At 43.3% G+C, this 11,549-nt stretch overlaps 3 protein-coding genes across 7 annotated transcripts in view; 2 read left to right on the forward strand and 1 right to left on the reverse strand.

Annotated features, from left to right (window-relative positions):
- LOC105453206 overlaps positions 1-618 on the reverse strand; it is a 4,795-nt gene extending 4,177 nt beyond the window's left edge. Inside the window, exon 1 of the mRNA XM_011694959.1 lies at positions 600-618. The gene's annotated coding sequence lies outside the window, so the exon portion shown is untranslated. The remainder of the gene's footprint in view (positions 1-599) is intronic.
- On the forward strand, positions 7-6,478 carry LOC105453205. 2 transcript variants are annotated; one of them, XM_011694957.1, is made up of 3 exons: positions 7-239; positions 613-800; positions 6,218-6,478. In XM_011694957.1, exons 1-3 carry the CDS (start codon positions 103-105, stop codon positions 6,232-6,234), a joined length of 342 nt encoding a protein of 113 aa, XP_011693259.1. In that variant the 5' UTR covers positions 7-102; the 3' UTR covers positions 6,235-6,478. The 2 variants fall into 2 exon arrangements, with proteins under 2 accessions (XP_011693259.1, XP_011693258.1); XM_011694956.1 differs by lacking the exons at positions 7-239; positions 613-800 and adding an exon at positions 1,314-1,948.
- On the forward strand, positions 5,137-10,549 carry LOC105453204. 4 transcript variants are annotated; one of them, XM_011694952.1, is made up of 8 exons: positions 5,137-6,645; positions 7,092-7,314; positions 7,742-7,872; positions 7,977-8,198; positions 8,291-8,473; positions 8,563-8,691; positions 8,774-8,975; positions 9,072-10,549. In XM_011694952.1, exons 1-8 carry the CDS (start codon positions 6,517-6,519, stop codon positions 9,164-9,166), a joined length of 1,314 nt encoding a protein of 437 aa, XP_011693254.1. In that variant the 5' UTR covers positions 5,137-6,516; the 3' UTR covers positions 9,167-10,549. The 4 variants fall into 4 exon arrangements, with proteins under 4 accessions (XP_011693254.1, XP_011693255.1, XP_011693253.1 ...); XM_011694953.1 differs by having other exon boundaries at positions 7,742-7,878; positions 8,774-8,992; positions 9,072-9,092; XM_011694951.1 differs by having other exon boundaries at positions 5,138-6,645; positions 7,742-7,878.
- Positions 10,550-11,549: the final 1,000 nt, after the last annotated feature.

The following is an 11,549-nucleotide window of genomic DNA, read 5'->3' on the forward strand; positions in this document are numbered from 1 at the left end:
GTTCGCGCGTCCGCGTAGCGCAGCAACAAGCGGATCCCGCGGAGGTTATGACGTTAAGCCGCGATCGGCCACGGCCGTCCGACGGTCTCGCGGACTCGTGACATGCGATGCACGCTCCCGACGAGGATGGAGAAGCCGAATCCGAAGGAGACCATCAACCTCCTCGATCTGCTGTCGGAGAGCGACTCCGACAGCACCGATCTGATCCTCGCGCCCCAGAAGAAGAAGAAAGTCAAGCGGTAACAATTACTTATATGTTTACAAGTCGAATTGTTGCAAGGACACGACAGTGTCCATTTCTGCCAGTACGTTTCTAGTTTTAAGAATTAAAAGAGGATAACAAAATTAAACCGAGATTAAAGTTGCTCTACTCCAAGTAACACGATTGTCATGAGGAGGTCAAGATGACTGAATCTTGACGAAATATTTCATCAAATCTTAGTCAAGATGATACCATCTTGATCTTCTTGTGACAATCGTGTGTTACTTGGGGTACTCTACATTGATAGAAATGGACTAAATTATTCCTGTAATCGCTTATATATAATTATAATATTATTCAGGATATCGCTACAATGACATCTTAACTACAGCGGTACCTTTTAATTGCAGGCGCCAAAAATCACGGATCTTGTCCAAGAATCGACACAGCGATTCCTGCGGATGCAACAGGTCAGACATGCGGATCATATCCTTGTGGCTGGCTGCGGTGTTGATCATGTTCTGGCTGATCGCTTTGTCCTGGCTGGCTGCTATACTGTACGGCGAGATTAAGAAAATGGATATGTCCATAAAGTCAGGTAAATGGCCACTTTTATTCCCTTAAAACATATAAGCTTTTTATCTTTCGGTAAGTAACGATTAGATGTCAAAATTAAAGTAGGAAAGGTTCTAATTAAGTCTACGTGTATCTAATATATGTCATATATGTATATGTGATATATGTTTTATCTTGTTTATAATCTTCCGATAGAGGAGATACTCTCTTATGTCGAGACATCTCTTCTGTTGGGGAAGCTTTAAACAGTTTCTACATATCGTTTGCACATTAATTAGATCACATTTCTCGTTCTAGATAAAATAAAATTTATACACCTGAAAGGTCAATATCAATATAAATATCATAATTGTGTGCGTTTTAAAAGTTGTAATAAATGTTCTAATCGACTTTATCACTTAAATTAAACATAACTCGCTATTTATTAAAATCATCTCGTGTAATAATCATATATTTATGTGTTATATATTTCTGTACATTCCAAATATCTATATATAATATAAATCTGATTAAAGAAGATATTTTATTTATTACGTATATTAATTTAATATTAACATACCTGTAATTATTATTTATTTTCACGTTTCAACTGGTTTGCATAATTTCCTCCTGTAAATATTTCTCTAATATAAAATTCAATTACCAATTATGTATTATACTCGTCATCATTTTGTATCTTTTCATTATAGAAATTCATTTAATCTCTTTTAATTCGTTTTTAACTCGTTTTTTTTTCAACTAACCCGAGTGGAATGATCCCAGAGCGTGTATGTAAATACGGCCGTGATAAGAATAATCAAATTCGCGCTCGGCGTCGCTCGGTGTCGCCGTTTCGAAATTCCCTATATGTGCAGTACGGTTTCTTATCAGGGAAACCCCTCCAGCGCGGGGCTTCAGTCGCCCACCAACCCTCGGCGAGTCGATATCGGACGACGGCGCAGCCGTCTGGCGAGAGAGTGCCGCGTCGCGACGCCGCGCGCCGTTCCGCGATACCGCGGTGTTTTCGTCAATGGCTTATTCGTGAGTGCGCCGTCCGGAGCACCTTCGTCGTGTTCCTCGCGGAACGTTCCTCGAGGATCCTCGCTTCGAGAAAAGAGCGAGAAGAAACGCCGCAGCCACCGCCGTCGCCGTCGCCGCTCGTACCGTCCGCCCGTTTCCGTCCGCCGCGCGGTAATCGATTAGAATCGCTTCTATAATTCATCCTCCTCGTAGGTCAAGTTCTGCATGTTCTGTACGAGAGCCACCCACTCTTCCTGTTTCTCTTTCTCCCCCCCCTCTCTCTCTCTCTCTCTCCTCCGCCTCTTCCACTTACTCGAATCCTGAAACCGTCCTCGTTCGATTATTAAACGTGGACCGAATGCGGTAGAATGTAAATGCCAGAAGGATATAAATCAGATATAGAATAATCGAATATATTTAATATGTAAGAAATAAAATTAATGCGAGATATTAATTCAGAGGATTAAAAAGAAATAAAAGGGTATTATAATTTTCTGCGGATTAATGCATCTCTTATTAAATATGAGATTATTAGATATGAGGATTAATATCTCACATTAGTAATGAAAAAAATGTCTATATAGTAAATAAAAAAAAAAATTAGAAACATTCATGTAAAATAAAAATTGAAAGGGAAAAACGATCGCGAAAATGTTTTTAATATCCGAATGAAATTAATGTAGAATATTAATTTCCTAGATATAAATTAATGAGAAAAAAAAGTACAGAAGAAAATACAATTGAGGACAGAATGCGCGAATGTAGATAAAATAAATACGGAGGCGATAAATTAGATAATGTGCGAAAGCGAGTGATGATAAAATTGATTTGCACGCAGCTTACACGGAGAAGCGTAAAATCATCCCTGGCATTTACATGCATTTGCATTTAAAAGATGTGTCTCTACGAGAGAGACGACCTTTCGTTATTCGTCGTATAGACTCGCGCATTCGCTGTCAACGCGATCAGGATCAGATAACTGCATCTGACATCACCTACTATGGAAAAATTTGCTCGCCGTTTTCCCCTCCCCCTCCTCCTCCGCCCTTATATCCTCATCTAATTTTTTTTTTATTCACGCGAGGAGAGTACTTTATTCGATTAACGCGGAAGGAGAGGCGTATCAACAAGCCCGCACGCGAATCGTCGCGCGATCGGGTGCGATACGCGTGACTCTAAGTACCTCCCCTGCTGACGCAAATGCAATAAATATTTGAGTAGACACGCGTGTACGGGGGAGACCCCCGGCGTCGAGTCGACGAATCGTCGGTGGCATACTCGCTTCCGTGGCACCGCGTTCCTCTCCCCCCTCTCTCTCTCTCTCTCTCTCTTTTTTCGGAATTTAATGAACGTAGTATGTTGTGTCAGCTGTGTGCTTCGCTTATCATTTCGCTTATCGTTTCATTTAACACTCGACTCGTATTTTTTATTTCTTTGAAAGAATTGCGATACACACACGTGTCAGAATTATCAATATATTATTTTTAAATACCGCGTGTATTTTCTTAAAATATATAAGTCGGACTACGGTTTCTGGAATGCGCGCGAGTAATCCGCGAAGTGTGTGTGTGTGTATGTACACGTACATAAGAAGCGCCGCCAATGAAAGGCTGATGCTTCACGCGGCATTAAATGTTAATTAATCGACGGGATTAGTCAGAGCTATTACGCACGACATGAAAGTTCTGCGTATATCGAGGACGGATGGGGCCTAAGCAACGTCCGCTAAATTAACGAGGTATCCAACGTTTGTCATTAACGTCGCCGATATACGCAGCTACTTCCTCTTCTTCGTCGTCGTCATCGTCGTGCGGTATCGCACACCTCGTCATGAAGCGCGCATTCATCGAGCGTGAAACGCAACGAGGATTTGAAGATATACATACGTGACTCTGCGAAAGGTCCGCGATAATGTAACGCAATCGCGCGATTTAGGTAGCTACCGGCGCGGCGGGAGAGGGGAATTCAATCGTGGCGATTAAGCGGAATCGATTGTTACAACAATCGGGTCGTCTTACTTATCCATACACGCGAAATTGCGTTAGTTTGATCGTCGACTCGCGAATATGCACAATCGGCATATTTATACTCTTCCGCGGCGTTATTTATCGTAAATTCCGCCGAAATGCCCGAAGTCGCCGCGTTAAAATTTCGTGCGTTCAGTATGATTTCATACAGCTATAAAATCAAAGACTTTTCAATTCCGTTTTGCCTCACCTTCGCTCTTTTTTTTTAACTACCTTCTTACAATTAGACGTATCATTAACAATTCACTGGAAAGCTAACAATTTTTCTGATAAATTTACTTTATCGGTAGCTCAGTGAGTAATGCACTGCGACCTCGAAACTAAACAACGAAAATTTTCCTTTTCTTTCCCCTCGCGTACGTCGGTATCTTATCGAGCTCAGGGCCGCAAGCAAGTAATCGTGTTGCGATTTCCATCCAGACGACCGAGCCGCATCGTGTCGAATTAACGTCGCGCCAGAAACCCTTCAAATTGGATTTTAAGTCTCGTTGAAATAAGGACGGACATTTAAGAGACTTGAAACGAGAGATTTCGAGCTAATGAGTTTTCGATGCTTCTCGCCGCAGCCATGATAATTTCATCATTCTCTGCAATAACAACATAATTGCAATGTCAACCGAATTGCGAATGGGTTAAATGTCGTGATAATATTATCGTTTATGCGAATTTTACGCAGTTGAATGATGCATTCAATTGAGAACCAGAAACCAAAAATTACGGCTAATATAGTAATTTTTGCTTCTGATTCCCAAGACTCAAAAATTCTCAGTATCAGTAGATCGTCATTCCTTTTAGTGCATTCTCTTTTTCTTTCGTGTCGATTCGTTTTGAGCGACTCGTATTTAAAATGAAGAACAAGATAAGTGATTTCAGCTCTTCGCTCGCGGAGCGAGGTGTTTAACTCCTCTATTATCAAAGTGGAGCATCAAATTACCATAAATTAACTAGTACAAATTAATTAAGAGATTAACCAATTTTGTATGAAATATATACCTCTGCGTCGTATCAGATCAGATTATCACGAGCGCGGCGACCACACATTTTAAGGCACATCTCGCGTTCGTTATCGCTTTTATCGAACGATTCTTAACCGCGGTAAATATAATAAAGAGGAGCCTTGGAGAGATTAACGTCACAGCAACGATTGCTCTTATCAGAGCCGGGCTCTCTGTGGCCTTTTTCTCGCCGTCAATTTCGACTGTTCTCTCACTTGAGAACGTAATAGTCCACCGGCGCGTCGTGGCAGTGTGTCACGTGCGTGTTCAATTCAGAGCCGGTCTTTCGATCGGTATGTGCGTACGTGCGTGCGTGCGAATACTGACCAGGTACCGGCCGGCTGATAAGAGGCCTCCTGCCTCAGTGGCGAGCGCGTCGTCGCGACGTACGGCACGCAACGTTCGCTCGGTTCCTTGAAACTCGAAGCCTAAAATAACCGCAATCTCCTGTGATTTCTGTGACGCAATCGCGTGACAGCGGGATCCTTTTCTCCGCTTAATTCGCTTAAATTTATCTCGTCAAGATTATTACCCGGCTTCGAATTCCCGGTTCCTCTTCCGTTTTCGTGAAAATTGAGTGACGTAAGAGTTGTGGTTGTGCAATTGGCTTGTTTGCAGTGTATCGTGGCATTATATATCATTATTTATCGTACGTTGCGATTATCGTCCCGTTGCGATAACAAACTGTTAATTAAACTTTAATCGAGAGTTTTAAATCTGGCTCTTCAGACAACTATCGCGAATACGCGAAGTAATGGTATCTGCCAGATATCTTTATTGAAATTACTCAATAAAAAGATCGACGTTTGAATTAAAAAATCTGAAAATGTCAACGAGATAAAAAGAGTTGGAGTTGTCGGCACAAACGTTGGTTAAGATTAATCGTGCGGTTCGTCAACAGGTTTTCGTCCTTGTATACGTACTTTTGCATAATAATACATTAAAACGTCACTTACAGTCCTGTTTTTATTTAGCATTTTGTTTAATAGTGCATTTAATTCGAAATTAATTTCCGTATCAGAGAAAATCACTCGAGAAATTTTATGGAAGCACTTGTTGACACGCTCGCTTTACATTAATGTGCTTTAATATCGATTGTGTTGTTTAACGATATTTGTGCTAATCAATATTGAATTACTATTGATATCCTGAATTTGTATTGACGCTGATCGCGGTATAACCATTTTAGCCATGATATCATTCAATTATCACAATTATATTCATTTACGCGATACAAGTCATTTATTCGCGAAATGTAATTAATTTTAGGAGCCGGCGATCAATTAACAAATGTAGACGCGAGATACATTTTAACGTTCGGATGGGAGCCGTGATTTGATTAAAGTGCACGGGCCGGACTGGGAATCCCGAAAGCGCGAGAGAAAACGCTATTTATTACATTTTCGATATTTTCGCAGATGAAAATGTAGACTGAAGGCTTTTATGTCGATTAATTTTCCACGCCGCCTGGGCTTTCGGTATATCGAGAAATCGCGCAAGTTTGCTCCGCAAGTGTAGTTAAGCGCCGGCGGTCGAGCGCGGTCGTACGCTGATTAATCGAGAGATGATCGCGCACGATCGCGGAACGATTCACCAAGCTCGCGGCGATCGTGCGGTGTCCGTCGGTGAGCGTCGAGAGTGAAGTGCTTGCGTTAATCGGGAGGTGGTGGGTCCGCGAAGAATATCCTAAAAAATAGGCGGCGCGGTTCTGCTTGAGATGGACTCGGTGGCGGTGACGGTGCCGCTTCGTCAGCCGACGAAGAAGATGAAGAAGCGGAAGGAGCTCGACGCCCTGGCACCGGCCCACGCTATCTCCCGCCGGAGTTCCGGGAAACGCAGCTCGCAGGTGATTAAGACAATTAATTTCGTCGCCCGTCGGCTTCTTACCTGAACGGAAAAATAAACGGTCGAGACGGCGGTGAAAGATAAATGATGGATGAAGTAACGTGTAGATAACGAAAGCTACGGCACCGGCGAATTCTACCGAAGACAAATTATCCTCTCGAATCCATTTGTGTCAATGTTTGCATTGTTTTCTGAAAAAATGAAATAAAAGAGTGAGTCATAACGTGAATAGCAGCAGACTCGATTGGAAAAAAATTACCCGCTAATGTGCCTGACAAAGACAAAACAGAATTATGTCAAGAAGGCAGATAAGAAATGATGTATGAGTTTATAAGAAGAAATTATGATGGATATAAATGAGAATAGCGTCGTTATTTTTTTCAATGCTGATTAATGGCGAGTGCATTGCTATACATTTGTCTTTCTCTTACATTTTTTTCTTTGTAGGAACTGTTGACGGACAGCAGCGACGATCGTTCGGAATACTGGAATGTCTCCACCAGAAACGGACGGAAGTGCAGGGGCAGGAGGGGACGCGCTTGTCCCGGATTCCTCAAGGCTTGTAACGCCTTTTTGGCGTGTGCCTCCGTATTAGCCACCGCCAGTCTGATATGGCTGTTCATCGACGTCCGTCAACAGCTTACCGCTCTGCGAACCGAGTTAGACCAAGGTATTTTGGTCTAACGTCTGTGACGTCTGTGAAAGTCCGACATTGAGCGATTAAATCAAGTCGATAATTGGAGAAGGAAGTTATTTGTACCTGACTCGGAAAATGCGGACTAATAAACTCAAATTTCGTTATTTCACACGATATGTTTAAATTGTTTTTAGATTTAAATGTTTTACATTTAAATGTCCAATGGACGAAAAAAATGTTTTACATTTGCATGTCTAATGAACGAAAAAAATGTTTTACATTTAAATATCTAATGAACTAAAAGAAAATGTTTTTACATTTAAATATCTAACGAACGGAAGAAAAATGATTTCTATAAATATTTTTAATTAGAACCTTTCAGAACTTAGGACATAGTATCGCGCGAATATGTTTTTTTTTGTTTTTTAATATCTTGTACTTAATCTCCTGCACATTATAGTGATAGCGGGCAGCGAGGGTGTCCCGGACGCTCTGCAGAAATGCCACTCGTTATCGAGAGATCTCCAGAACAACCAAACGATAATTTTCTCCAGGCTGTCCGATCTCAAGCAGCAGATAAATAATTTTACGGTACAGGTAAAACCGCACAAGTAACATACGATAATTCGATTTGCGACCGGTTGACTGACCGGCATGACTCACACACACCCCTTCCGGATCGATACTTTTCGCAGCTGGCGCATATTCAGCAGGACTTGCATAAGGTACAGGAGTACTTTCAGGCCGCGCCCGAGATGGCCAATTTGCCGAAACGCTTGGACGAGCTGTCAACCAGCGTTGCGACATTTGGCAGTCAAATAAGGGATCTCGGGGCCACGGTGAATACCCTGAAGGAGACGAACTTGAGGGTACAGGTAGCACAGACCACTATGCAACAAAACATCAGCAGTATTAAGGTGAATACGAATATCGATATTGGCATAGGGGGCTGAAAAATAATTAATTTGCTCAACGTTCATCGCTGTGTTTTTTTTCTCTCTTTTTGCAGCACACTGTGCTGGAATTGTCGAATATTACTCAAAAGCCTCAAATACTGAGCACCGACGAGACGCAAGTTAAGACTGACAAACTAAACCTCACGCTGTCGCATTTAATGAATAATTTAACGCATGTTAATGAGACCTTGTCGAGCAAATTGCAGTGGGTCGCCGATGATCAGGACAAGGATCGCGTAAGTATGGTGTACCATGTAGATTTTATAATAAATACATTTGGAGTTATCAGACAGTTACATCTCGTGTTTTTTTTTATTTTTGTTAGAGAAAGTTGGTTTCGCTTCAAGAGGCAACAGCGGCCATTAACACGACGATGATGTCTTTGCAAGGGGAGTGCGTTAAAATGTCCGAGCAGGCTTCCGTTCTAGCATCGATTCGGCAACTAAACGAGAAGGTGCGTGCCAAACACACGCAGGCTCCGTTCGATATCGTCATCGATTCGCTAATCGTCATATTCATCATATTTCTAATGACAGATGACGGAGATACGCACAACCGACGTGGAACTGATCGGCAAGCTCAAGCAATTGGAACAATCGTACAGCGGACTGAAGAACTCCAGCAGCATCATGTTCGCGACTGTGGCCGAGATGCAGAATCAGCAGCAGGTCACTAAGCTCAAGCTACCGGAACCGTTAAGCGGCGACGTGACGACGGAGACGGATCGCGGTGCGACAGGTGCGGTAGAGTCACACGTAAGATTTTCACCCTCGTGAATATTGTAGAATTTCCACTCGCAGGTTCGTAACCGTGTCACGTTTCACGTATTTGCAGATGTAGGCGACATTGCTCAGAGAAAGAACGACCGAATGTGGCGAAAGCGATTTCAGCGAGGAGCAAACGAACCCGCGGAAGGAACTCGCGCTTGAGAAGAGACTTTCACGAGTGGCTGAAAGTCGCGATCCGAGAAGCTGTGCATTTGTAAATACTAATAAATTAAGTACACGTTACGCATGTACATAGGAAGATACTATTTATGACGTCGCCATCCGCGTCCGCGGTGGACGCCAGTGATCCACCGCGGAACTGACGTGCGATTCGCGCTGAGAGGCGACTTACCGCGAGCGTGCCGTGTACGGCCTGAAGGAAAAGCTACTTACGCCGAGCAATAAACTTAAAAAAAAAAGCGATATAAAGTAAATTGTTAGCGAAACGAACGTTTCTGTATTCGACCTAGATTAGACTCGTCAATTTCCTAATAACACTAAACGCGCGCGCCATAGCGAGAAGGATATTTCAGAAATATACTTATGGAAAGTACAAAAACAAAAAAAAACTCGACAGCCGTCTGGAGAACGCATTCTCGGTTGTACAACCGTCTTTAGGAGAACGTTTATATTTAAGTAACCTGGCAGCGTATATCGAAGAAGTTTTGTACTCTTCTACATTTTTGTAGCGTGACGACACGCTATTGTACATTTCTCCGGGGTTTCTCCGACGAGAATGAAAACAATAGAGTTCTTTAGCTCGCAGGGAAAACCAGTGTATACATACACGTGATTTCAGGATGTAATATGTAAATACAAACACCACAATATATTAATTTAACGAATAACAGTGTGATAAAAATGCTAGAGAGGCATATACCGCACATTCTAATTGCAGAGTTAATCGAGTTTGGTTTGCGCGATTCTCGACAAACCGAGACACCGGCGGGTGTCTATACGTTTATGACTTTTAGTTTAGCAAACACCGTGCAGTCGAATGTACAGTTAAATATGTGATGGTTAAAGACGGTTAGATCTTTCTGCGGCAACAACAAAAAAATAACTTTCACCGGTTGCGGATAGTGTATTGTAGTAGCTTGATCAAATTTTTTTAAGACAAAGAACGAGCGTTATTTTTGTATGCATCGACGGGTGACGTTTGCGAGAAGGGAAGACAAACCGAAGTAGCGAGCTTAACCGAAAGGCTCGCCGCGTCTCGGCTCTTATGGTACACGCGAAATGAATTGTTTTTCATCGAAAACCCTTACGTAAGACTGTAGGCAGCGAGTGTAGTACAGCGAGAATTAGGCGGTATTCGCATGTAATTATTTCGCATGTACGGTATGAAGTAGAAAAATCTAGAGCGTGTCCCGACATTCGCGGCGAATACAGCGAGATGAACGAAGACCAATCTTTTGAAATATAGTCTTGGCTATGTGCACTCCGTTTGTGTGAGAAACTTAGGAAGATAATTACGTGCGAGTACGCGATATAAATCGGCTACAACAATACCGAAGTGAATTAATAAAAAGAGGAAGGAAGCTATTTGGCGAAATTAACATTATTTCTTGACATGTCCTCAGCACTGTCGAGCACGCGCGTCTGGCAATCGTTTATCGCTTAACGGAACTCCGAAATGACGAGTCGAGCGCGAGGAGGCCGATTAGAATTTACACAAATTTATTTAACAAATTTTCAAAGTTCGCGGAGTTCCCGTATTCTTGCGTTCCATCAATTTTTGCACCTCTTTAAAAGCGACGCGCCGTCGATTTGGTCGTCAAACGACAGATCGCGATAATTTTCTTTTTGTCCAAGGGAACAACGCGAGGACTCTCTCCCCTTCGCCGATTCGCGTCCGTTTTTCCAAGAAGCGCAGCTTCTTCCCCGACGCCCTCGTGGCTCGCATCTTTGTATACGTGCCCCGCTCGCGTGCCGCCTGAGCCTCGCGCGATTGGTCGGGCCTCGTAATTCTGTACGGTGTGCATCTGGCGCGGCGGCAGATGCGGCGCGTCCCCATAGTGCAAGCCTCTCGTGTCGCGCGCGGACGGATTCGATCGCGTGTAATATCGCCGTGATTGACGTGCGGGGGTCCACCGGACTGGCATTCGACGAAAAATTCAGCGGCCGTTCGCCCGGACTGACACGCGAGCGCTTATATACGAGTAAGTACGAGATTACCATTCAGCTGACGCGCCGCGTTGATATTACGCATTTTATCGGCAGCGCGCAATGTTATTCGGTGCCTGGCTGGACACGCGAGCGTGTCCGACTTCTCTTCCTCGTTGATTTTAATCCTGTTACGCACGTCGCTCGTATAACGTCCCGTAATTTTATTGCAACGCCAAATTTGTACGCGTCGAAATGGTTAAAGTCATGAGTGGAAGACACTCCGACGCGCATTCTGGAGCTGACCGCGGGCCGTTTCGGGGCGATAAATCGAGCCCGATTAATCGCGCGCGTCTCACGCGGCCAGGCGTCCAAGCGCTTTGTTCCGACCGAACTACGCATTACTATTGTACGGGTAGCTCGAGCTCGAAGGTCACGT

Source organism: Wasmannia auropunctata, unplaced genomic scaffold, assembly GCF_000956235.1.
Source record: "Wasmannia auropunctata unplaced genomic scaffold, wasmannia.A_1.0 LD336001.1, whole genome shotgun sequence".
Lineage (NCBI taxonomy): Eukaryota > Metazoa > Arthropoda > Insecta > Hymenoptera > Formicidae > Wasmannia > Wasmannia auropunctata.

Bases quoted from the DNA above. Each gene is read 5' to 3' on its own strand.
- LOC105453204 (XM_011694951.1), top strand. From the start codon at position 6,517: ATGGACTCGGTGGCGGTGACGGTGCCGCTTCGTCAGCCGACGAAGAAG. The intron at 8,474-8,562 runs GTAAGTATGGTG...TATTTTTGTTAG, and splicing joins ATGATCAGGACAAGGATCGC to AGAAAGTTGGTTTCGCTTCA. The intron at 8,976-9,071 runs GTGCGGTAGAGT...ACGTATTTGCAG, and splicing joins GACGGATCGCGGTGCGACAG to ATGTAGGCGACATTGCTCAG.
- LOC105453205 (XM_011694956.1), top strand. From the start codon at position 1,531: ATGATCCCAGAGCGTGTATGTAAATACGGCCGTGATAAGAATAATCAA.